This window comes from Spinacia oleracea, chromosome 6, assembly GCF_020520425.1.
Source record: "Spinacia oleracea cultivar Varoflay chromosome 6, BTI_SOV_V1, whole genome shotgun sequence".
Taxonomy (NCBI): domain Eukaryota; kingdom Viridiplantae; phylum Streptophyta; class Magnoliopsida; order Caryophyllales; family Amaranthaceae; genus Spinacia; species Spinacia oleracea.
The window spans coordinates 33,020,676-33,045,289 of record NC_079492.1 but is presented as its reverse complement, the minus strand read 5'-3'; the positions used below and the strand labels follow the sequence as shown (position 1 = coordinate 33,045,289).

Below are 24,614 nucleotides of genomic sequence, written 5' to 3'. Positions count from 1 at the left end.
AGAAATGGTGTAGATATGATTCAATCTTAGGTCTTGACTTCTTGGGTAATTAAACTTCAAAATGTTCAAATTTAGGTCATTAATATTTTGTCTATAATCAATTTAGGTTAAAGTTGACTAAGTCACTTAGGTACGGTTAGACGCCTAGACCTATCAATCGGGTCAATCAAGACGGTTTGAAGTTACGTCACTGCCGGTCATGGGCTATAATAGGTTGGGTTAATTCGGGTTTAAAAAGTCATGGTTTTACACTCTGAAAGACAAGATCTGTAAACATGTAAAGAAATATACTCATTTATATTAAGTCGTAAGACATATGACATCTACAATGATAAATCAATCCGTAAAACAAACTTTAAGTGAACTAGTGACAACGATTGGTTTGATTGAATTGTATAGAATGTGTGTAAGGCTTTTGCCTTGTTTGTTTCAACTTTCAAGGGATACATCCTAGAATGTTCGTTCCCAGCAATGTATTCTTGGGTTAAAAACTTGCTTACAAAAGACTCATTGCTTTAAATGGAAATGCGAAGTACACTCGGGCACTATGGAACCATTCAGAACTATCAAATGGACTTTTCACAGTGCCTATTGTATAATCACTAAGCCTGAGTCCGGAGATCATTGATACTCGAGCTTTGTGATGAACAATTCCCATCAAATTTCTCTGCTTCCATCTTATGCAAATATATCTCTGTAAATAAGGGTCATTGTAAAAAAGATAACTACTCATGTCTGATGCCTAAAATTTTCATGGCGAATTCCCAGGTGACTATTGCTGCTGCATTGGCTGGAAATGCCCTTGCTATAGTTGGACCTAAGCCAGCATAGCATCCTCTTAGCCCAGCTTGTTTGTAAATCTACATTTAATGATCAACAGATTTTATACATCGTAATTGCTTCTAGTCCAAACTAATCTTGATTTCATGAAACAAAAATCTTCTACATATCAAGGAGAAAGATGAAAATTACCAACTTCAATACTTGAAAAGGATTTCTCGAGTAGTTTGGATCTGGATTGGTTTGAATCATAGTTTTTGCCACATCCAGGGGCAAAACAGCAGACCAAAACTGAAAATTTTCAGGTGAAAAAGTAGTTTATGAAATGAATGGATGGAGGAAAAAACAAAAATAAAAAAAAAGCAATTCAAGGAATCATTTACACTTACAGCAACACCGCCAAGGCCACCACTGATGATCCCAACCCCCAAGTCGGCCAAGCCTTTATGATCTCTAGAAGCATCTTTGAGTTGTAAGTGCATGGAATATCGGACGCTTTCATAAACACTGAAGAACACGGCATTCCCCAAAGATTCTCTTAGAAAGGTTGCGGTCCCTCCACGGAAAATCCCTGTTACCTGCGCGTCACAGCCAGTCAGTCAGTCTTTTCACGGTACCTTTATAGCAAAAGAGATTCCTCACCCCCTCAGTTCTTAGAGTCTTAAGGGCACAATCAACAGGACCCGTATATGTGCTGGCCTTTGGAATTAAAGAATCAGTTCCTTGGACTTGCATCCTACACTGGAGAAGCTCAAAGTCACAACTTAGAAGAGACTGGAACAATTTATTCACAGATTGCGTATTTCATTACCTTCACTAGCTCAGTAGGACAGAGTACAAAGCTGATTATAGCTCCCGAATAGACAGCTGATGGAATTATTATTAGGGAATCCGGGCCAGAACTTTTCAACTTACCCTTTACCAAGATTAACAAACTATCAGCAGTTGGATAATTGTGACATTCAATCCGTAAGGAGAAGATATCAAACAACAACTATATGTTTCAGGCCTAAAATTTTTGGAAATTGATTTCCGAATATCAAAAAAAAAATGAGTTTCTGGCAGAGTGTTTTTACTTGGAGAGACTGTTTGGTTTGCGAGTATATGCCAAAAAGAAGTGAACTTTCAAAACCCATCCCTATAAAAGAGGAGGCAGCACCTCGATAAAGGCCCCGTACCTATTGATATGAGCACAACAAACTAGTTAAACAAAGATATTGCACACGTACTGATAGAAATGGATGGTCTAGTCTGGCGAAAGGGATAAGCAATTACAGTCTTTGCTTCTTCTAATCAGCAGAAAACTCTTTCGACAAAGTAGAGATGCTATGCAGAAATAACTTTTACGCCAAAACTAATGTAAGATATTGGAACAGGATAAAATGATGTAACCATCACAATTGAACTAAGGACTGATAACTCAGTAATTTATGACCTTGTACCACACAGCTCATATTCATTACCATATATCACAATTTATGACTTTGTAACACAAGCTCATAAGAAATAGATTTTTCCTAGGTCACAAGACTCGCAACATAAATAGCTTTAACATATCAACCATTCTCAATTAATTAAAAATGGAAATTTTTGAAATAGTACTTTATCCGTTCTCTTTTTGTTACAAAATTTTGACTTTCACGCTTGCCAACGCACATCTTTGACCATTAATATCCCTAACATAACTATGTTTTAGTTTATGTATAAATCATCAAAGTCGGTCAGAGGAGAATATATGAATCTATGTTACTCAGACTCTTCGTTTTACCTCAAGTACCCGTTTCGGATCCTCGACACTTGAACATGGGTATGGACACTCCGACACTTCATTTTGGTCTAAAATCAAGGAAATTTTCCACAATTTAGCCGTGTCGGACACTTGGACACGTACCCGTATCCGACACTCGTACCCAGTCTGAGTAACATAGATATGAATAGTGTAAAAGTCAAAACGTTGCAACTAAAAAAGAACCGAGGAAGTAATAAAACATGCACTTTATCTACTGCAATACTTTTGTGTTTTGTCCAAATAAGAGTAACTTTAACTCCTCTGAAGAGTAACAAACTTGCACTTCATTTCTTACAGTGAACATAGTATACCCCATCCACCCGAATGCCTCTTTTGGGGGGTTCTACTTCTACATACTAATTGAGTATAAAGAGTCCAGCTAATTTGCAACATATAAGCACACATAATCAGCTAAAACCTTTTGAATGCACCCCAGAATCAGATGCAGAAATATTGCATAATACTCCCTCCATCTCAGATTGAAGTATACATTAAGTGCTCATTTGGTTACCTGTTGAACCTAGGAAGTATAAGATTATTTTCCTAAGAAATTCTAATGCCCATGAAAATTTATTTCCTATCCAGGTTTAATTTGTTGGACATAGGAATTCCTATTTACCTAAAGGGGGCTAGGTAATTAATTCTTCCATTTCGTGGGAAGTAGAAATTCTTAGGAATTTCCATTTCCTATGTTATTCCCAATCAAACAAGTGCACATACATTTACTTCCTAGGAAAATCAACTTCCCACGTATTCAGACGCGAACCAAACAAACAAACAAACAAACAAACAAACAAAATATGCCAACCAAACAACCACTAACAAATGGCACAGGAACTAATGAGGGTGAAAAAGTAGAGAAGAAGTGAAGAACTGAGCGGGTGGATGTCGGGATCAACTTTAGAGAAAAAGTAAAGAGGAGAAACTTACTAAAGGAATAATACGATAGTAAGGGGCACCAACTTTTGGTAAGATACATGTAGATACAAATCAAAGGATACAACATAGAAGTAAAATGTTGGGTTGGATTTTAATTAGTTTATTAAAAAATTATTCAAGAGCCACGATGAAAAATTTATGATTTTCCTTAATCTTCCGAGTTACATGGGATCCCCTAACCTTAAAGCTCGAGAACAGAGATCCATACCCCTTCATTCTGCAATATCCTAGCAGCACAATGCAATCCATTTTTATATTTGACGCCATGCAATTCAGTATTGTGTTTTTGTAACTTCACCTGCCAACAGAAGAATACCATACATGAGCCAGGGCCCGGCAGAAATACAATATCACAAGCACAGTAAGACAACCTATAAGATAAAAGACCTTCTTCATGTACTATATTCCATTTCATGGATGTTAAAATAATACGTAACCAGGAAGATCTTAGAAAGTGATCTGGATTCAAACAAAAGAATAACTGTGTTTATATTTGCAAACTGCATTTCAACTCAAAACAAGACATGCCTATGCAATTTGATAGCTAGAAATCTAGAATCGATGATTTCCGGAAAGTTCAATCTGTACAGCTCTATTAAGGTGCGTGCAAGTGCCATGAGTATTTTTTTTTTTTTTTTTGATTCTGATGAGAAGAGAAGCTTCAAAAGAAAGAAAATTACAAGGGAAAATAAAAACTAAAACACACTAAATCAGGGAAGAACAAGGCATGGAGTAGCCACCCCTCTAACATCCTCCTCTAATATCTTAATAAGATCAATAGGAACAGATTCTAAAATGGACAAATTATTAGTATGTGCGACACCTTGGTTTGCTAACCAGTGCGCCGCTCGATTCCCTTCTCGGTACACATGTATCAGCTTGATTTTCCGGCTTGCGTCATTGAGCATTGAATGGCAGCTTCTTAATTCATGGACACATTCACCTCCTACTATAGAATCCTTGTTAAGGGCTTGAATACAGGAGAGATTATCCAACTGAGCCTCCAGTTGAGCTATTTGAAGGTTCTTAGCAATTTCCAGTCCTTTCTGTAGTGCTTTTACTTCTGCCCTGAATGCACTGCAGTGGCCAATGTTGGCTTGGAAGGCAGAGACAAAGGTACCATTGTGGTCTCTAATTATGCCTCCTCCACCCGCCGGGCCTGGATTTCCCTTAGCAGCCCCATCACAGTTGAGGGAATACCAACCTATTTCCGGTCCATGCCAAGTAATATATTTCTGTACTCTAGCTGGACTCTTGCTGGTTTGTAGATCATTCTCACCCCAGTAGCTCCTCATGGCTTCATCAAACCTCACTTGGAGGAAAGCAGCATTGTCAATTGGTATTTCAGAATTACGGTTGAAGACAAAGCAATTACACTAACGCCAAATCCACCAAATTGTTGTTCCAAAATATGTAGACCAGTTTTCAGAGGCATTCTGTTGGGTACCATTCAAATTACCCATAATCCACTCCTTCAGAGATGAATTGAAAAAGTATGGCTTAAGACCTGGCCCCGCTAACTTGTGCCACACCATTCTTGCTGCTGCGCAGTCTCTTAGTATATGGAGAGTAGACTCCTCTGCAGCACCACATATGAAACATTTAGGGTCATTGGTCATCTTGCGTCTGAAGCGGTTCAGATTCCCATGCACACGGTCATGATGAGCGATCCACAAGAAATCTCTCGCACGCTGCTGTATTGGAGCAGACCAAATTGCATTCCAATTGCTATCATCTGTGACATCAGTTTCATGCCTCATGAGACTAAGGACCGACTTTATTGTAAATTTTCCTTTGCTGCCCTCTTGCCAGTACACCAAGTCATGTGAGTTTGAGTCTTCCTTCAACTCATAGGCTTGAATTAGTTTCAATGTATCTTCATTTAAATACGGAGAAAATACTTCCCATTTCCAACCTTGGCCTTTTTCCCACAGGCCTTCCACTGTAGCTCCTAGTATGTTCAAGGGAATGTCATTGACAGTAAGCTCACTGAGAGGTTGGGAAGCAGCCCATTTGTGCTTCCAGAATAAAGTAGAGGCACCATTACCAACCGAGCAATGTATCCCTTCACACAAAAGTTGTGCATTTTCAGTAATACCTCTCCATACATTTGACATTCCAGCCTTGGGATTAAACATATCCACATCGCAGCGTCCCTTGCAATATTTCGACCTTAGCATACGTGACCATAGAGCATTTGGTTGCGTGAGTACTCTCCATCCCAACTTGGTTAGAAAAGCGGCGTTAGCTTGTCGAGCTGACCTCATTCCTATTCCACCGAGTTATTTGGGTTTATGAAGAACCTCCCATGCCAGCAGATGGGTAGGACGTGTAGACTCATTACCACCAAATGAAGCGTCGAGTACGCTTGTCAGTATCCTCGCAAACCGACCGAAGAATTTTGGCTGTTTGCATAGAGTAAAAAGCCATAGAGGAGATGGTAGACTTGGCCAAGGTGATGCGCCCTGCTAACGACAAGTATTTTGATTTCCACCCCGCTAACCTTCGGTCTATTTTCTCACACAGATGGCTGAATGTATCCTTGGTAACTCGACTCGTGAGAGTTGGCATCCCAAGGTACATAGCCAAATCTGACGTAGCCTCCATGCATAGAGTCGAGCAGATGGCAGCTTGGTTGGATGCTTCCACATTTTTTGAGAAGTATATCCTTGATTTCTGAAGGCTTACTTTCTGTCCCGAAGCTCTAGAAAACCTGTCGAGGCAGTCTTGACTAACTACAATGACTACAGCTTGATTGGCTGTGGTCACACAGAATTATGTCGTCCGCGAAAAGTATTAGAAAGCATAGGCCCGTCTCTACAGGCCCGTATGGGTTTCCATCTTTTTTTGGATAATTGCTTCCTCAATCGTCAGATATAAACGTCCATACACATTACGAATAGATAGGGGGAAAGCGGATCGCCTTGACGAATCCCCCTTGTCGGAGAAAAGCTCAATGAAGGTTCCCCATTCCAAAGTACTTTGAGGGACGCAGTAGTAACACACTCCATAATAACATTGATAAGAAGAATTGACAAATTTATTTGCAAAAGTGTGTCCCGGATGAAGGACCATCGAAGCGTATCATAGGCTTTCTCAAAATCTATTTTGATAGCCATGAGACCTTTTGCTCCTTCTTTCTTCCTTATTGTATGGAGGACCTCTTGTACTATAATTATGTTATCCGTAATCTGTCTGCCCGGCACGAAGCTAGATTGTGTATTAGAGATCAAAGTGGGTAGCAGGGGCTTAATTCTATTAAGTATTACCTTAGTTATAATTTTGTAGACAACATTACATAGCCCAATTGGTCGAAACTGAGAAGGAATTTCCGGGTTATCAATTTTCGGTATTAGCACAATGTGAGTATCATTGAGTTTTTCCGGAATACCTTTGTCTCCAAGCACAGTAAAGACGAGATCGTACACTTTTTGCGAGACAAGCTCCCAATTTTTTTGGAAAAATAGAGCTTGATAACCATCTGGGCCCGGTGCTTTTAGTGCTCCCATCTCTTTCACTACACCATCAATATCAGACTTAGTAAATGGTAGAGATAAATGGTTCCAGTCTCGTTGGGCCAACTCTGGGAAAACATCCTGCGGGATGTTGTATAGCTCATTTAACCCATCATCTGTAAATAGGCGTTGAAAGTACTCGACGATATGGGCCTTAACATCCTCCATTCCTCCTTATCATGAATCCATACCCCATTCTCATTTTCAATGGCACTGATCTTATTTCTCCATCGACGAACAATTGTGCTTACGTGAAAAAAGGTAGTGTTCCTATCACCGTTTTGGAGCCAATCAATCCGTGATTTCTGGTACCAAAGGGTATCCTCTCGATCAAGAATTTCATCTAATTCCCGATGCAGCTTGGACTCAAGTTTAATGAGTCCTCGATTTGCCTTGATTGACAATTCTTTTTGTATTCCTCCTAAACGTGCTAGCAGTGTACGCTTTTGTTGGAAAATATTGCCAAACACATCCTTATTCCATGACTGTAACTCATCAGATAATTGTGCCAGAGAAGGAATAAGAGCATGGTTGTTATCCCACTTTTCCTTAACAAATTCCAACAAGTTCTCGTGTGTGAGCCATGTTGCTTGGAACCGGAAGGGAGCGAACCGATTGGGGGAGATAAAAATTGGGCAGTGATCAGAGTGGGAAGCGGGAAGATGTTTAACCTTGGCTTGATCGAATCGCATACCCCAGTTGCCATTACAAAGAGCCCTGTCTAACCTTGCGCTTTGTCGAGTTTTCGTGCTTAAACCACGAGCCCAAGTGTGTGCGGCCCCTGTGAACTCTATCTCAATCCATGTCTTGGACCCAGTCATTAAAACGTGCTGAACGGCGGTCAGTTTCTCTGCATGACTTATTTCGTTCGGACGGGAACCGCGCATCATTGAAGTCTCCCGCAATCATCCATGGTTTGTTATGTGAGTCTGCAAAGTCTTGTAACTCCTTCCATAGTTCCTTTCTCTTCGAAGGATCCGGGCTAGCGTACACCGCCGTAATATACCATGGAGTAGCACCAACACGGGTAATGTTCATGGTGATAGGCTGATTGTGTTTGAGGATGGGTTCATGATGAGTGACATTTATGTCGCTCATAGGGTAGTAATCTAGGCATAATTTGAGTCGTTTGATTCTTGTTTTTTAGCATTTTTAGACTTCAACCAACTTCATTACCATGTACATATTTTTAGACTTTTCTCTCATTTTTTTTTAGGGTTTATGCTTAGTTTTTTTTAGAGAGATAAAGTAAGGAAAATCAATGAAAATTTGGGGCTTTTGAATTCAAGTTTGACAATTTAGTTTGAAGAACAACAATCAATCAATGAGAAATTTCTATCTCTCTTTATTTATTTCTTTATTTATTGCTTTATTTATTTATTGTTTTAATTAGGTTAATTGTTTTTGTTTATTTTAACGATTCATGTTTAGATTAGTTGTTATTATTGTTTAGAGTCATGTTTTTAGTTGTTAATTTCTATAAATTTCATATTTTTATGATTATGGAGTAGTTTATTGATTAGGGTTTGGTGAAAACTCAACATTGATTGGTTTGGGCGTTTGTGATTGGAAATTAGGGCTTTTCATGATTAAATTATTGCATGTTTAGGCATTTCCAATACATGTTGCATTTAACTTGATCAATTGAATGTTCCATGATTGCTTGGAGTAGTCTAGTTGGGTTGGAAAGAGATTAAAGACCTAAACTTGGTTATGTGGTTGAATTGGGATTTTGATTTACCTCGGGCACGATAGGTTAGAACGGGAGTTCATCCTTGATGCTTAGGGAAATTGCTCGCATGTCGGGAGATAGTCGGAGCTATTTGTGAATTCAACGCCTATTCATGTAGTGTTTGTGAATTTTCCCGGTTTCAATTCTCTTATGGCCATTCCATGATTTGTTGTTGTTTAATTTGACCCATTCCCTAATCTCGTTTACTTTTGATTTCATAGTTTAGTTTGATTAGTTTTAGTCTATTAGTGATTTTCCAAAACCCCGTTCCGACCTAGCTTGTTGTTCGATTAGCATAAATTAGCCCACCTTAGTCCTTGTGGATTCCGACCCTTGCTTACCGCTTTACTTGTGTTTAGTGGTTAGTTTAGGTAAATTTGTTTGATTAGGAGAGACTAGTAACGACCTAGTTTTCTCCTCGATCAGTTCAACCGAGACATCTTCCGATCTCCAAAAGACCCAAATGCCCCCACTAAATCCCATTGCGTCGACCCGGGTGTGATCTGTGTAATTAAGAATCGAAGAGATACGATTCGCCTGTTGACCTCCCATGTGGGTCTCAACTAGAACCATAACGTTGGGACGGTGTAGTCTAACCATATCTTTGAGTGTTGCGACAAAATTACGGTCGCCCGCTCCTTGAACGTTCCACACCGAGCAAAAGATTGGTAAATTGTCCGGTGCTAAATTAGGATTTCGATCTTCCATAGAAACTGGTATGGAGGGGAGGGTGGTCAAGTATGCTTGACTGATCAGACGCAAAAAGCGTTGGACTTCACTGGGAATCATCAACATTGCCACCAAGTCTGGTGGCGTCGATATCGAGGGGAGATACGAGTCTAGCCTCACTTCGAGTATATGGGTCAGGGGGCTTGTCAAGGCTAGATATGGATTGTCCATTTGCTGGCTCATAAACAATGTCTTCTCTGGGGGTATTCGCAACTTGATTGCTTGGATCATGAATAGACAGGCTTCCAGTTACACTTTCTGGCTTATCGAGGTCTTGTTATGTCGTTGCTGGTGTCTGGGAAGTGGCTTTGAAGGTAATCGAGGTGTTTTCTTTGCCTTCTAGACTTAAAATTCTGTTGAATATACGTTGCGCAGGGGTGGTGTTTGAGATTTCTCGTAAAGCATCTAGGGTTCCTGGAGATAGGGTCTTCTTTTTTTCTTGGTAACCTTTCGATTGGGTCTTATTCTGTTTTGATTTGGAATGGATGTAGAGGTTATTGCCCAAATTAAAAGATATTGCCTTGTTAGATTTTGGGAATTATCTCCCAAATTAACGGCATTAAAGGAATTCCTAATTCCTTCAGAGATTTGGTCATTATCTAACTAGTATCATTAGAATCCTTATTTGCCTCAATTTCCTTAAAAAGTTGATTTTCTAAGATACTGAACCTTGACCCTGCTCCTCTAATTACGCCTTCAGTTGCGTTAGGAAATTTTTCTACAGATTTTTCGGCCCTAGTGACGATATTGGTTGAGTCCACCGAGATTCCCTTTCCGTTGCTGGGGTTTGATTTTCCGTTCATCGAAGCAGCCTTTTCGGTTCGGGGAGCTCTCTTTCGCACCGGTTTCTTGGCCAACATCCAGGTTCCGAAATCTTCCTTTTCCTCTGGCCTCATTGAAGGATGCAAATCAGTACTTAGTTGGGCATCCATTTCAATTGTTTCTCCATTCACTAGATCATTCAAAGGTCTACAGTCATCTTCATTGTGGCCTAGTTTCCCACATTTGAAGCATACCATACGCAGCCCCTCATATTGTATTCTCCATATTCTTCCCTTTAGCCAGAACTTAGAGAAGAGGGGTTTGGTGAGGTCAATCTCTACACTGATTCTTGTAAACTGACCCCTTTCCGCCTGCGTCGTACTCTTATCCACCCTTAGGACCTTACCAATTTTTGAACCAATTTTATTCAGGAAATTGATATCAGAGTATTCCCCAGAAAGGTTCGGTATACGAACCCACGCAGTTAATACTTTGATTGGAGAGTCATCAGGTATAAAGTTTGACACCCACTTTCGAATGGTAAGATAACTGTCATCGAGCATCCATGGACCCTGTGTGACTACGTAGTTGTAATCTACAGTATTTGTAAAGCGGGCAATGAAATATTTGTGGCCAATGTCTGTAAGCGCCATTTCACCTCTTATGTTCCATTTCTTTTTCAGTCTGCACATTAGGCCCATATAACCAAGATTTCCATCAAACATCTTGATTATGAGAGAGTTCTTCCATGGCATAGGAGTATAACCGGGCATCTCTCATCCGGAACCATGTCCTCCGGTCCTAAGTCATCGTCAGACACGTCGTCCTCGTCCTCCATGGCATCCAATTGTTGTTGGATTGATGGTTGGGTGGTGACGCCTCTGAGCATATCTCATGAACGATGGGTTGGGGTTTTGAGTTTCTAAAGGTGCTTGCATTTGGATCCCGTGGTTCTCACGAAGGCGTGGGGCAGCGTCGGCCATTTGTTTATCCTGGTTGTTGCTCCGATCAAAGATCAAATTGGTGATCTTTCTTTTAGGTTTTTTATTTGATCTAATCAGATTGTCTTTTTCTTGATTGATTTTTGGGATTCATTGCGATTTTGGTTGGGTTTCCATGGAGAGCGATTTTTTTCCACTTATCTCAACTTTTTTATTGTTGTAAATAAAGTTATAGTGCCATGAGTATTTTAGTATTGAAGACATAAGGTTTTTTGATTCAGAATACAGAACGTTAGTAGCACTTTCGCAACAACAACAACAAAGCCTTAGTCCCAAAATGTTTTGGGGTCGGCTAACATGAATCGTCGTAGGAGATCGTCATTGTTACCAATCAAACTAGGAAGGAGCAGGAACAACAACAACAACAACAACAACAACAACAACAACAACAACAACAACAAAGCATTAGTCCCAAAATGATTTGGGGTCGGCTAACATGAATCGTCGTAGGAGATCTTCATTGTCACCTATCAAACCAGAAAGGAGCAGGAAGTAAAAAGAAAAAAGCAAGAAAGAGAATGTGGAATTAGTGAAAGTAAGATAAGAGAAAAATGTATATATATTATAGAAGAAATATTGTAAGAGATAATAAAAAAAAAGTAAAGTTATAAATGAATAAGCAAAATAAGTACATTTCAAAATAGCATGTAAAAATTAAAAAATTCAAATGAATTTTTAAAAATTAAAATAAAAAATAAAAATAAGAATAAAAAATAAATTAAAAAATAGAAGAAAAGAAACAGAAACATGAAAACTGTATAAGTCAAATGAAGTCATCAATATATATTCTCTCCCTCCACTCTGTCCTATCCAACGCCATATTTTCCTCAATCCCAAGAAAGCTCATATCGTGCTCAATCACCTTCCTCCAAGTTTTCTTAGGTCTTCTCCTACCCCTTGCAATTCTATCATTTTGCCACCCTTCTATCCTCCTAAGGAGCAGGAAGTTAAAAAAAAAAGAAAAAAAAAAGAGAAAGTGGAATTAATGAAAGTAACAAAAGAGGAAAATAAAAAATAAGTAAAGTTTAAAATATATGAATAAGTAAAATAAGTACATTTCAAAATAGCATGTAAAATTAAAAAAAAATTAAAAATTAAAATTTAAAGTACACTTCGGTAGCACTTTCGCATTTACCATAAATATTTTTCATTCATTGTTTTAATTCACAACTGAAAGTAGTGAGCAATAATATCAATTAGGTGGGACCAATATCTTCCAAATTTCATTGTCTTAGTCTAGGCCATTAACGAACATCGAAGTTAGGCCCTGTTTTATTCACCTTACTTTCACTTACTTCAAGACTAATAAGTTTAGATAAGGGTTAATAAGTTCAGATAAGGATTGCCCAAGTTTAATTTACAACTCAAACAAGTTCGGATGAATGGAAATAAGGTTTCTAGAACGCACCATTAGTCAAGAGAGAAGGATAAAACCGGCTAGTTCAACGCTTTTACAACTTTAGAGCCCTTGGGATCCTAGCATCAAAGAGGTCATACTAACCTATGCTACTCACTAATAGTAAAATTCTCCTAACATATACATTTGTACATGTCCAAGGATCCACAGAACCATTTTTCAAATAGACTAATAAAGACCTCAATTGAAATAAAGCACGAATACCCTCACCTAAGTGGACATTGATACTGATGGGGATAGCGGAACACCATGTGGTACTAACTTGTATGTGATTAACTAACGATTAACAATAACGAAGAACAATTAAGCTAAGCAAGAAACCAAGTAAGGAAACGAGACAAGGAAAATTACATTAGGAACCCGAGTGCCGGAAGAAAACCCACCAATCCACTATGAAGAACATGATGATGATGATGATGAACAACAAAGATTTGAAATCTTTCATCAACCATGAAAATTCCCCTCACATTCTCTCTCGCTTAACCTTAAGTGTATGAGCTTACATGAGGCTACATCTTTGCGCTCTTTCACCCGCCATCACTCTAATTAAAATGCTTATAATGAGTATTAATAGTGTTTGGGTAAACATTAAGTCCAAGGGTCATAAACAAGCCACGTCGCTCGAAACACAACCTAGGAAACAAAGATTCAACTGCGCAGAAAGCCAGAAACACACAACCGTAGGCAGGGGTGTGGGTTTTTCCGAGGAGTTTCAAGGCAAGACTGCCAGGCGCGGGAGGGGACTTCGCATCCGCGGGCTTTGGTGCGCCTCCTAGAAATGCTTCCCCCAAGTTCTCCACTCACTTGTGGCCTCCCTTATGACTTGTCTTGTTTGTTTCCCTTGAACTCATCTCCACACAAATACAAATCCCAGCAGATACTTCCAGTGAAAGAAAGGGTGAATCCGTCAATGTGATAATATCCCAACTCTAATTAAGGATCTCTACCTTGAGAAAGATGCAAACTCACCGATAATAATTTGTGATAGGTTGATAACATTAACACCATCCATGGTATTAGAGGTTGGAGCATAGCTCATGTTGTTAGCAAAATATTACCGAATTGGGCTGATTTTCCTATGTAATTTGTTATGAAGATTTTTATTTCCCCGTTAAGCAAAAGTTTGATGAGATATTGATTCTCAAAAAAAACATACGGTGTATTCTTTTGCGGAAAAACCCACAACACAACACATTGCCAGCAGCCTAGCACACTAAAATTACGAATACCATCTTGCCCCTCTCGTCTAAAACACGCTTGAATAGTTCAAACATGTTGTCGCGTAGAATTTTTATTTTGTAAGATTCTAACCATGCTTCTCCATCTAACCAATATAAAGATTTTGGAAGTTTACTCGTTAAAGAGGAGCTTGTGGTACATGGTACATCGTAGCTTAAGCTTATTAGAAGCTCCTATGATATGAGCCTAAAACTTGTATTCGAAATCATCACCAAACTGCCAAAAATATATTGAGCATGGCAACTGAATAAGTGGAGCTTTTGATACATAGTAGCTTAAGCTTAGCTCCTATGACATGAACCTAAAACTTGTATTCAAAATCATCACCAAACAGACAAAAATATATTGAATATGGTGCTCACACTTATATCATTTAAATTTACCAACAATCACGGAAAGCATCCCGATCAAGCTCTAAACATCCACAACAAACCGTAGTGTTTCATTTGGAATCCTAAGAAGATTAGTCTTCCCATTAAAGCACCCCATATCCATGAACTCATTTCAACATCATCAAGGATTCAAACAACAGAACTAAGTGCCCATCATTGCAACTCAGGGAGCGTTTGGTTTAGTGTAAAACGTTTTCATGGAAAACGATTTACCCCATTTCCAATCATTTTACGTTAATTTTTCATAACTCCCTCAAAGGTAGAGAAACCTTTTCAATTTGAAAGGAAGAGAACCACTTTTCTAATTTTCCTCCTTACCTCCCTCTTCCTTCTTCCCTTCAATCTTCAGCCATCTTCTACAATTCTGCTTTTTCTATGAATTTTTTGCAAGGAATCAAACAAAAGAAAACTAGTTTGGAATTGTATTTTTCTTTGAAAATGTTTTCCATGGAAAATCATTTTCCGTTGAAAATACTTTATGTCAAACCAAATGGATCCTCAGATTAAAATCCTCGTAGAGTTCACCAATCAGTAAATTTGTAAATTCATAGACATCAATCAAGGCCCGTATAATCACTACCAATTTGCTTTTGGGTTTATCTAACACCAAAACAACAAATGTACCACATTTTTTCAATACGTCTAAAATTGAAATCACAATCATATTCTCAACAATTTATGCAATTCCTAACATATTTAAACAAACATGAAAGATGGGTAGAGCGAAAATTAACCCAGTATTGCATAAATTGGTGGGAAGTTGCTGAAATGCAATGAAAATGAGCAATGGGGTGAAACCCTGAAAGTAAAGTTGAATGTAATAGTAAAAGAAGAAATATATAAGTGAAGTAAAGTTGAATGTAGACCTTGACAGTGTCGAAAGGGTGGCCGATGATGACGGTGGCGACGCCGGCGATCAAACCCGCTAAATACTCTTTGTACTTGGGACCATCTGATATGCCCTGATTGCACTCTACCATCTTTCTTTCTCCTCCTCTTTCTCTTTGTATTTGCACTGTCACTGCCAAGCTGCCATTGTCATCGATTAATGGTGACTTCAAGGAAAGAGATTTCACAGTTGGTAGGCGACTACTTCAAATTAGGATGTTAGGGTCTTGGCTTCGGGTATTCGCGGTTCTATTTATTAGATCCGATAGCTTACTGTGTTACTCCGTACAAACTTACCACGAAATATACTACGAGAAATTCCGAGTATTTAGGAGTTACTATTTACTTAAAACCGCTGCATTCATTTATCTATATATCATTCTTTATTTACCCCCATTCATTTAACATTTATCCATATATCCGCCCCAAATCTAACCACCACCGCCGGCCACCATCACCGGCCACTACCATCACGTCGTAAGCGATAAAATGGCCGAGTCTTCACAAGAGTTAAAAACTCATAAGTCTGTATCATGGTACAAGCTTAAAATTTATAAGCATGTACCATGGTACAAGCTAAAAATTCATAAGTTTCTAAAAAAAATTGGACAAAAAAAAAAACTTGTGAAGGCTCGGTCATTTTGGCCGGATGTAGTGGCCGGCGATGGTGGCCGGAGGTAGTGGCCGTGGCCGGAGGTGGTGGGGTGGTGTGAGAGAATTGGAAAGTACTCCCTCCGTATTTTTGTAAGAGATACACTTGGCCGGGCACGGGTATTAAGAAGAATAATTGAATGAAATAAAATAATAAAGCAAGTGGGGTTGGATAGATATTTTAATAATTAAATATGTGGGGACCATGTCATTTTGGTGGGTGGAGGGTGGGGTGGCTTTATGAAAATATTTGTTTAATAGGATGGTGGGTGATAGGGTATATTAGATGTATTATTTAATTAGATGGTGGGGTTGATAAGTTACTGAAAATGGCAAGTGTATCTCTTAAATAAATACGGCCGGAAAAGGCAAGTGTATCCCTTAAAAAAATACGGAGGGAGTAAGATTTAGTAAGGGTACTAATGGAAAATAAGGGAAAACAGTGGGCGATTTTGGGTAATATAGGGCGGCTTTTAGCGCTCCACTTAATCTAAAGCCCTATTCTTTAGTATTTACACTAATATAAACCTGGTCCATGCTAACTTAGCGTGGACCAGGGCAACAGAGTAATTTTTAAGGGTAACATATGTAACTGTCACGTGACAGTTATTTTGTAATTTTAAATAGTAATTATATGCGTATTACAGTAACTATGTGTTTTAAAGAGTTACTATGTGTTTTGAAGAATTTTAATGCGATTTGTGTCTAGCCCACTTTATATACGTTTTAAACTTTTTTATTTTTCAAAATTTCAGATCTACATTCTGTTCATTCACTTTCATTTTCTCTCTCTTCATTTTCTCTCTATGCTTTTCAAAATTTAGCCCAAATTTATAGGTTTTGTTCGATTTTTTTCGTAATTATCTTATAATTATTATGATTGGATCTATTTGATGAGGAAAAATTGGAGGAAGTAGTAGATCAAGAAGGAGGTTCGTCGTTGCCGAAATCGAATCGAAGAATTTCCGCTCGCCTACAAATCTTCGCAAGAATTTTTAGAGATCACATCTCGGTTTGTTGTTTTTTAAAGAATTTTAAGTCTATTTTTATTTAAAATTGAAAATATTTGTTGTTTTGAAGAAATTAATGTTTGTGTTTTACCGAAGTATCGTTTTCACTTCGCGAATTCGATCAGTGACTTCACGATTTAAATACTAACTATATGAGTAATACAGTAACTATGTGGTTTAAAGAGGTACTATGTAATTTTAATGAATACTATATATATATATATATATATATATATATATATATATATATATATATATATATATATATATATATATATATATATATATATATATATATATATATATATATATATATATATGGTTTAAAGAGGTACTATGTAATTTTAATGATTAATAATATAGTACAATAGTTACTATATTATTTTAATGGTTACTATATGTGTACAACAGTTACTATATGTGTACAATAGTTATTATTTTGTTGAGTGATTCGAAATGTTTGTTGTTTTGTTGAAATTAGGGTTAGTGTTTCACATAGTTAGTATATAAATGATATAGTCACCTTTAATTTATGTTGCGAATTAGTGTTTTTAATAGTCACTGGAATGTTCGTTGTGTTTATGTTAGTAGTAGTTTTTAGAGTAACTATACTTTTTTTAAAAGTTACTATAATTTTAAAACAGTAACTATGTGTTTAAAATAGTCACTATATTTTTTAGAAAGTTATTATAAGTTTAAAACAGTAACTATGTGTTTAAGATAGTTATTATGTTATGAACAGTTTATAGTGACTTTTTGATAAATAATAGTTACTATACGATTACATTATGTACTATATTATTTAGAGTATGTATTTGTCCGCTTCTTAGATAGTGACTATATGATTATAATGGTTACTATATGTGTTCAATAGTTACTATATTTTAATAATAGTCACTATATGTTTTATATAGTTACTATATGGTTTATATAGTTACTATATATTTGATATTTGTATAAGAAAATAATACGAAGTATCAATCACATGTTATTCCAGGTCCTAAAGTTGCACTATCTAGTGACGAATCTCCAAAAATACTTTACAATATCATTTGTATAAGAAGAAATAATGCCTTAAATTTAGAAAAAAGAGACAAAGGCTGTGAACTTTAAGAATTGATGCAGCAAAGCACAAGAGGTAGAAATAGTGTTTGTTGTTTGGGTGAAATTAGGGTTAGTGTTTCATATAGTTAGTATATAAATGATATAGTTACCTTTAATTTATGTTGCGAAATAATGTTTTTAATAGTCATTGGAATATTCATTGTGTTTATGTTAGTAGTAGTTTTTAGAGTAACTATATTTTTTACAAAGTTACTATAACTTTAAAACAGTAACTATGTGTTTAAAATAGTTACTATATTTTTTAGAAAGTTATTATAAATTTAAAACAATAACTATGTGTTTAAGATAGTTACTATGTTAAGAACAGTTTATAGTGATTCTTTGATAAATAATAGTTACTATACGATTACATTATGTAATATGTTATTTCGAGTATATTTTTGTGTGCTTCTTAGATAGTGACTATATGATTAAAATGGTTACTATATTTGTACAATAGTTACTATATTATAATAATAGGCACTATATGTTAAGCTAGTTGTTGTGTGATTATAATGGTTACTATATGTGTACAATAGTTACTATATTATTATATTAGTTACTATATGTTTGAAATAGGTACAATGTTTATTTTATCATGATGTGTTACCATATGTTTATTTTCTTCAATAGTTACTATATTATTTATATAGTTACTATATGTTTGAAATAGATATTATGTTTATTTTATAATGACTTGTTACCATATGTTTATTTTCTTTAATAGTTATTGTACGTTTTATATAGTTACTATATTTTTGAAATAGGTACTATGTTAGTTTATTATGTTATGTGCATGTTTTTATGTTATTCTATATTTTTAATGATATAGTTACTGTATTATGGATAGAGTTACTATATTATTATCACATCAACTATGTCTGCAACTCTGTGACTAAATGACCATCAATAATATTTATAGGTATTATATCTTGTATTATAGTAACTATATGTTTGGTATAGTTTTTTATGTATATTATAATGTTCTTTTCATGTTCTTTGTTGTCTTCTATGTTATTAGTAATAAGAGTTACTATGTTATGATCACAACAACTATATGATCATAACAATAACTATATCTACAACCTTGCTCGTATATGACTATCATTAATATTAAGAGTTACTATATCATGTATAATAGTAACTATATATTTTTAATAGTTATTATCTTATCATTATGTTCTTTTTATGATCTTTCTTTGTACTCCATGTTATTATTAATAAAAGTGACTATATTATTTTGACAGTAACTATATGACTATAACAATAACAATAACTATATATGCAATTCTGCAAGTATTTTACCATCGTCAATTGTAAGAGTTACTATATGATGCATAATAGAAACTACACGTTTTACATAGTTACTATGTTATTTTTTCATATTTAAATGTTAAATTATTAACTTAGTTTAAATATTTTTGATTCAGAAATACAAAGATGATGCACCCAGAATTGAAATCGTGCAAAGAATAAATTCTGCAAGGAAAACAAAAGCAGGAGGAGAAGAAGAAAATCATGACAACAATGGAAACCAAGAACGTGGCAGAGGGAGGACATGATGTGTTGGTGGAAAAAAGAGACGTGGTCCACGTGGACGTGTCGATTAGTATTTTTTAGTTCAAAAAACATTTGAGTTTAACATGGTTTATTTAATAGATGCAAAGAATTAGAATGTCGTAGCTAAAACAACTAACCAAGTAGTTAATGTTTTCTTTATTATTGTTCAAGAGTTATAATTACTGTTACTTTTGATACAATTACTCTTTTATATTTCAGTAATTATGTGATATATAATAGAAAAAAATTACTATATGACCTCTAAACCATCTATATCATATTGTTTATTTTTATAATATAGTAATTGTTTTACAGCTAAAGTTATTTTTCTATATAATATAGTTAATCTTTGGATAGAATAATTGTTCTCATCGAAATTACTATATTATTATTATTATTTATTTCATAGTTACTATTCTGAAAATATAGTTACTTTACAGAACCTATAGTTTCTATAATTTACTCTTTTTGTCTGCAAGAATGAATATATAGTAGTAATTGTTTTACAGTTAAAATTACTTTTCTATATGATACAGTTACTCTTTGGATAGAATAGTTATTCTTATCATTATTATGTTCATAGTTATTATTCTGGAGATATAGTTACTTTACAGAACCTACAGTTTCTATAATTTACTCACTGTTAAAATTACCTAATTACCCTGGTCCATGGTAATCTTATGGTGGACCGGGTCCATGCAAGTGGAATTAATTCTTTAGAGCTGAATTGAACTGAACTTAATTGAAATTATCAGAATAATAAATAATAAATTTAAATAATAAATAATAAATAATTAAATGATTAATAATTAATAATAAATAATAAATAACTAAAGAGTAATTAATAATTAATAACTAAATAATAAATAATTAAAAATAATAAAAATAATAAGTAATATAATAATAATAATAATAATAATAATAATAAGAAGAAGAAGAAGAAGAAGAAGAAATATTATTAATATTATTATTATTATTATTAAGTTAAATTAAATTGAATTAAACTAAACTTAACTTAACTTAACTTAACTTAACTTAACTGAATGCTCCTGAACTGAACTGACTTGAATGCTCCTGAACTGAACTAAACTGCGAAATAAGTCCTGAAACTGAAATTAAGCCAAAAAGAATAAGGCCTAAGTTTCCAATCAAATGGCATTTTATAAATATTTTGCTTGAAAACTGTAGGTGGTATGCCATGTTAGGTGTTGACTGTATATTTGTAGTTATTGACTGCATAATACTCGGTGTTGATTGTATACCAATTGTCGTTGTTGACTATATATTTGATGATTGCTGGTGAATTACTAAATGCAATATTGTTTATTGGTAAGTGATTGACTGTATGCCTTTGCTATTGGTAAGCTGGTAAGTTATAGATTGTTTATTAGTAATAGCTTATTGTATATTGCGAGTTGTTGACTGTATATTATATAGTGGTTCATGTATATATTATGAAAATATAATAATTTAGTTCTACTACGAGGAGTTCGGCGAGTGGGATAAACTCCCGCGGGAGTTTGCATAGGTACCTCGATGGGCAACATCTCTCTCAGTTGAGATTTTTTCCATACCCAAGGCTCGAACCTGAAACCTTGGTTAAGGAGCAAGAGGCCCTTAGCCACTCATGCCAACCACAATTGGTATGAAAATACAATAATGACCGTACATGTGGCCATTTGATGACATGTCATTGTACTTTAACCCACATTTAATGGCGTTTTCTTAATAAAATCATCAATTATTTACGAAAATGTCATTTGATTGGAAAAATTTCTCAATCATTGAGATTAACTCGGAATGGCTCATATACTACAGACCTAAAGTACTTACTATACGTTTATTCGTAGATGTGGTAAACCTGTCAACGCGTCGGGTTGTAGTAATATACTTCCGGGTATGGGTTTATGTATTTTTTTTTAAGGAAGGATTTGTGTTTATTCCGGTTGGTCGCTATTGATTTCGGGTTGACAAATGCTCATTTATGATCTAGAAATTTTGGATTATGGTTGACTCGACGGGTTGTAAGATTATAGTATGTCTATTATAATTTCAGCAATTAGTATCATAATATAATCACATGAACCAACACAAGTTAGTGGATGTGGTGGGGAACTCACTTTGTGACCTGGAGGTTACAGGGTCGAACCCCTTCAGCCGTGCATTCTCAAGCATAAACCTGAGTAGCTGGCTTGGTTAACCTCTGATAGGTAATGGTTCAGTGGGGTTTATTCTTCTACCTAATAAAAAATTTATAAAAAAACGCATATAAAATGGGGGTTTTTAATCGACGCCCGCGTATTTCGACTACCGACGACCACCCACCGTCCTAAAAAACGAGTGTTAGGCTATGCTTTGCTCTGATAACCAACTGGGTTCCGCCTCTACAATGCTCCGACCACCTACTTTCCTTTGCCCATATGAACTAGCCTGTGTGAAGGAGAAGAGGCTAGAGAAGAGCATGGAGAAGCTTGTTTTGCAATGGCGGAAGAGGGGTAATCATATGCGAAGGAGCAGAGCAGAGCAAATGGCTACGGCCGGAAAATAACGCTAACGGCAACGCAGAGCTTCGAGGCAAGGGAGATGTCGTCAAAGAGAGGATCGTCAATGCCCCTCGATCTAACCCCCCACCGCCGCTGCCGCTTCGATCGGTACGTTTATTATTATTTTTTTAACCGAGCCGCATGATTTTTGCGACAACGACCATGGCCAGCCGTACAAGATCTGCACTAGGCCATAGTCGCTGCCGCAAAAATTGTGTGGCACTACCTTGGTCATGGATGTAATGCCCCGACTTTTGGGTACCTTAATTATCGGTAAATAAACTGCACTTAAATCATCACTAGCAGCGGAATTAGGTATAATTAATCTCAGGACCTATGGGAATGGGCCCACAAATAAAATAATCGTCAAATAACACTCCTTTAAATAATACAATATTCCCAAAATAAAATAATTTAAATTCTCATAATCACCTCAATAACAAGGTTTCCATAATAAATAATTTCTCATCTTGATATCTCCATAGTAAAATATTGACTCTGGTAATAACTCATCTCTTGAGCAACTTGAGATCCTTAATCGACCTGTACATGATCATAAAAAATAGAAAACAGGAAAAACACAGAAAATTTTCAAAAATGAGTGGAAAACTCATGTTTATTACTCAAGCCCGTCAAAACGGTTTTATTTTAAAAATCATTTAACTCATATCAAACAGTATGTGAGGGGGTCCGAAAAAGACGGGTTTATGGCCTCTTTCGTTCTCTTCCCTCGCGGATGTGTGGCAAACAATATTAAGTAAAACATGACTAATTGTTGGCGTTAGCCTCTTTTTAATAGTCTTAGGAGTCGTCATTCAGTTTTCAACGACAATGAGGAAAACTGACAAAAACCCGGTTATTGTGGTACAGAAGTAAAAGCTAAAAGCCCATACGCACATATTTGACCACAACGGCCGTAGGTTCCCTTGTGATCCCTGGTGTGGAGATCCCTCAACATACATGAAGCTGAGTAGAGATTGAGGGTTTGGGGGACATTTATTAATATGGGGAGTGCCCAGTATTAGCCCATGAAGCGGTCCTTACTAATTTCAAGGTAACGATGACGGGACATGCGTTATACTACATTACTAATCTGGATTGCTTTTAATTCACAGATTATTAACTAAACAGATGTCAAAAATATGATTTAGATTGATTTAAGGTACCTAGAAATAATCTGGATTGTCCAAAGAATATCTTTTTAGGCGTTATAAATAATCAGATTAAGTTTGACAGATTTATGATGGCAATTAAAGCAATTAAACAGATTATGGCATGTTACAATATAGATTTTGGCTATATTGCGGTTCTCAGAAAACTAACCACCTGACTTAACTTGTTTTCCTTTTATGAAACATACTTTCCTCGACTTGACTAGACTCTTGGGCAGGTTCCAGGCTTAGTTTAGGCGCTTAGACAGGCTGAGATCCGCTTAACAAGAGTTAATACGGCGGAACTACGTAATATCCGGAATATGAGGAAGGCTTAGGCTTAGGCTTAACTTATGTATAGTATTGAGAATAATATTTGGTGCCCTTTACTCGGCCATATTTACAGGAAATAAGTGTCGTGGAAGATATAAATATTCGGAAGTTGAGATCCACTGAAAAGCATTGGTGCGCGAGAAAATTCTCGCGCATATAACGGGTCCGTGAAACTTTTTCGTGCATAGTTTTGTGCGCAGGAGTTGTTTCAGATTTTGCATTGGATTTGGACTGAAGCGGGTACGTGAGATAACTCTTGCGCGTGGAGTTTGAGGCGGATGATTAGTTGCGTTGGGCCTCGTGCGCAAGAAATTTCTTGTGCTCGATTTTTTTCCACGTGTTTTATCTTGCTTATTCAGTGTAATCAGGTTTTATTCCAGATTAGAACTCTTTTTATGCTTTTAATCCTTATTTCGAGTTACTTCCAACTAAAACTCTTTTTTTCCTTAATTTACCTTTTTTAGGAATTTAGAAATTTAATTGGAATGCAACTAAAATTCCTTTATGCATTTCAATCTCTTTTAGGGATTTAATTGGAGTGCAACTAAAATTCCCTTGACGCAATTCTATCTTGGACAGTTTACTATTTTTGGCAGATACTTAGGATGGCAACTACTATAAATAGCAGTTTCTATAAATAGAAACATGGGTTTGGGTAATGAGTCAGTAAGTCTTAGAACGTTCGTTTCTTGATTAGGAATACGTTTAACAAGTGGATGTTTTGTTTCATCATTGAACTTATCGCTTCTAGCCAGAGGCCAAATGTAGGCGTCTACACATTAGCGTCTATTGTTCAGAAATAACTTCATGTCGTTATCTTGAAAACATATATCGGCAATGAATCAATTTCTTTACAGCTCATTGGAAAGTACATGCTTTAGCGGGACTTTTCTTACATCATTCAGGTGGGAACTGTTTCCCTTTAACTTTAACTTTAACTTAACGTACGTGGCCTCCACTTGTAACTTGCCCATTTACTAGTTCAGTTCACTTTTCTATGCCGACAAAAGCAACATCGACTTTCTTTAAAATAACTTTATAAATATCATCATTATTTCCGAACAAGGTCTTTAACATAA

At 36.1% G+C, this 24,614-nt stretch overlaps 1 protein-coding gene across 4 annotated transcripts; it reads right to left on the bottom strand.

Moving 5' to 3' along the window:
• Positions 1 to 360: 360 nt before the first annotated feature.
• LOC110775290 (mitochondrial arginine transporter BAC1) lies at positions 361 to 15,473 on the bottom strand. Of its 4 annotated transcripts, none has more exons than XM_021979894.2 (8): positions 15,162 to 15,473; positions 3,717 to 3,806; positions 1,857 to 1,958; positions 1,592 to 1,696; positions 1,423 to 1,521; positions 1,170 to 1,358; positions 973 to 1,071; positions 361 to 860 (listed from the first exon to the last, which is right to left on the bottom strand). In XM_021979894.2, the coding sequence occupies exons 1-8, from the start codon at positions 15,273 to 15,275 to the stop codon at positions 726 to 728; spliced, it is 933 nt and encodes a 310-aa protein (XP_021835586.1). In that variant the 5' UTR covers positions 15,276 to 15,473; the 3' UTR covers positions 361 to 725. The 4 variants fall into 4 exon arrangements, with proteins under 4 accessions (XP_021835586.1, XP_021835589.2, XP_021835587.1 ...); XM_021979897.2 differs by having other exon boundaries at positions 3,689 to 3,806; positions 15,162 to 15,176; XM_021979895.2 differs by lacking the exon at positions 1,423 to 1,521 and having other exon boundaries at positions 15,162 to 15,435.
• Positions 15,474 to 24,614: the final 9,141 nt, after the last annotated feature.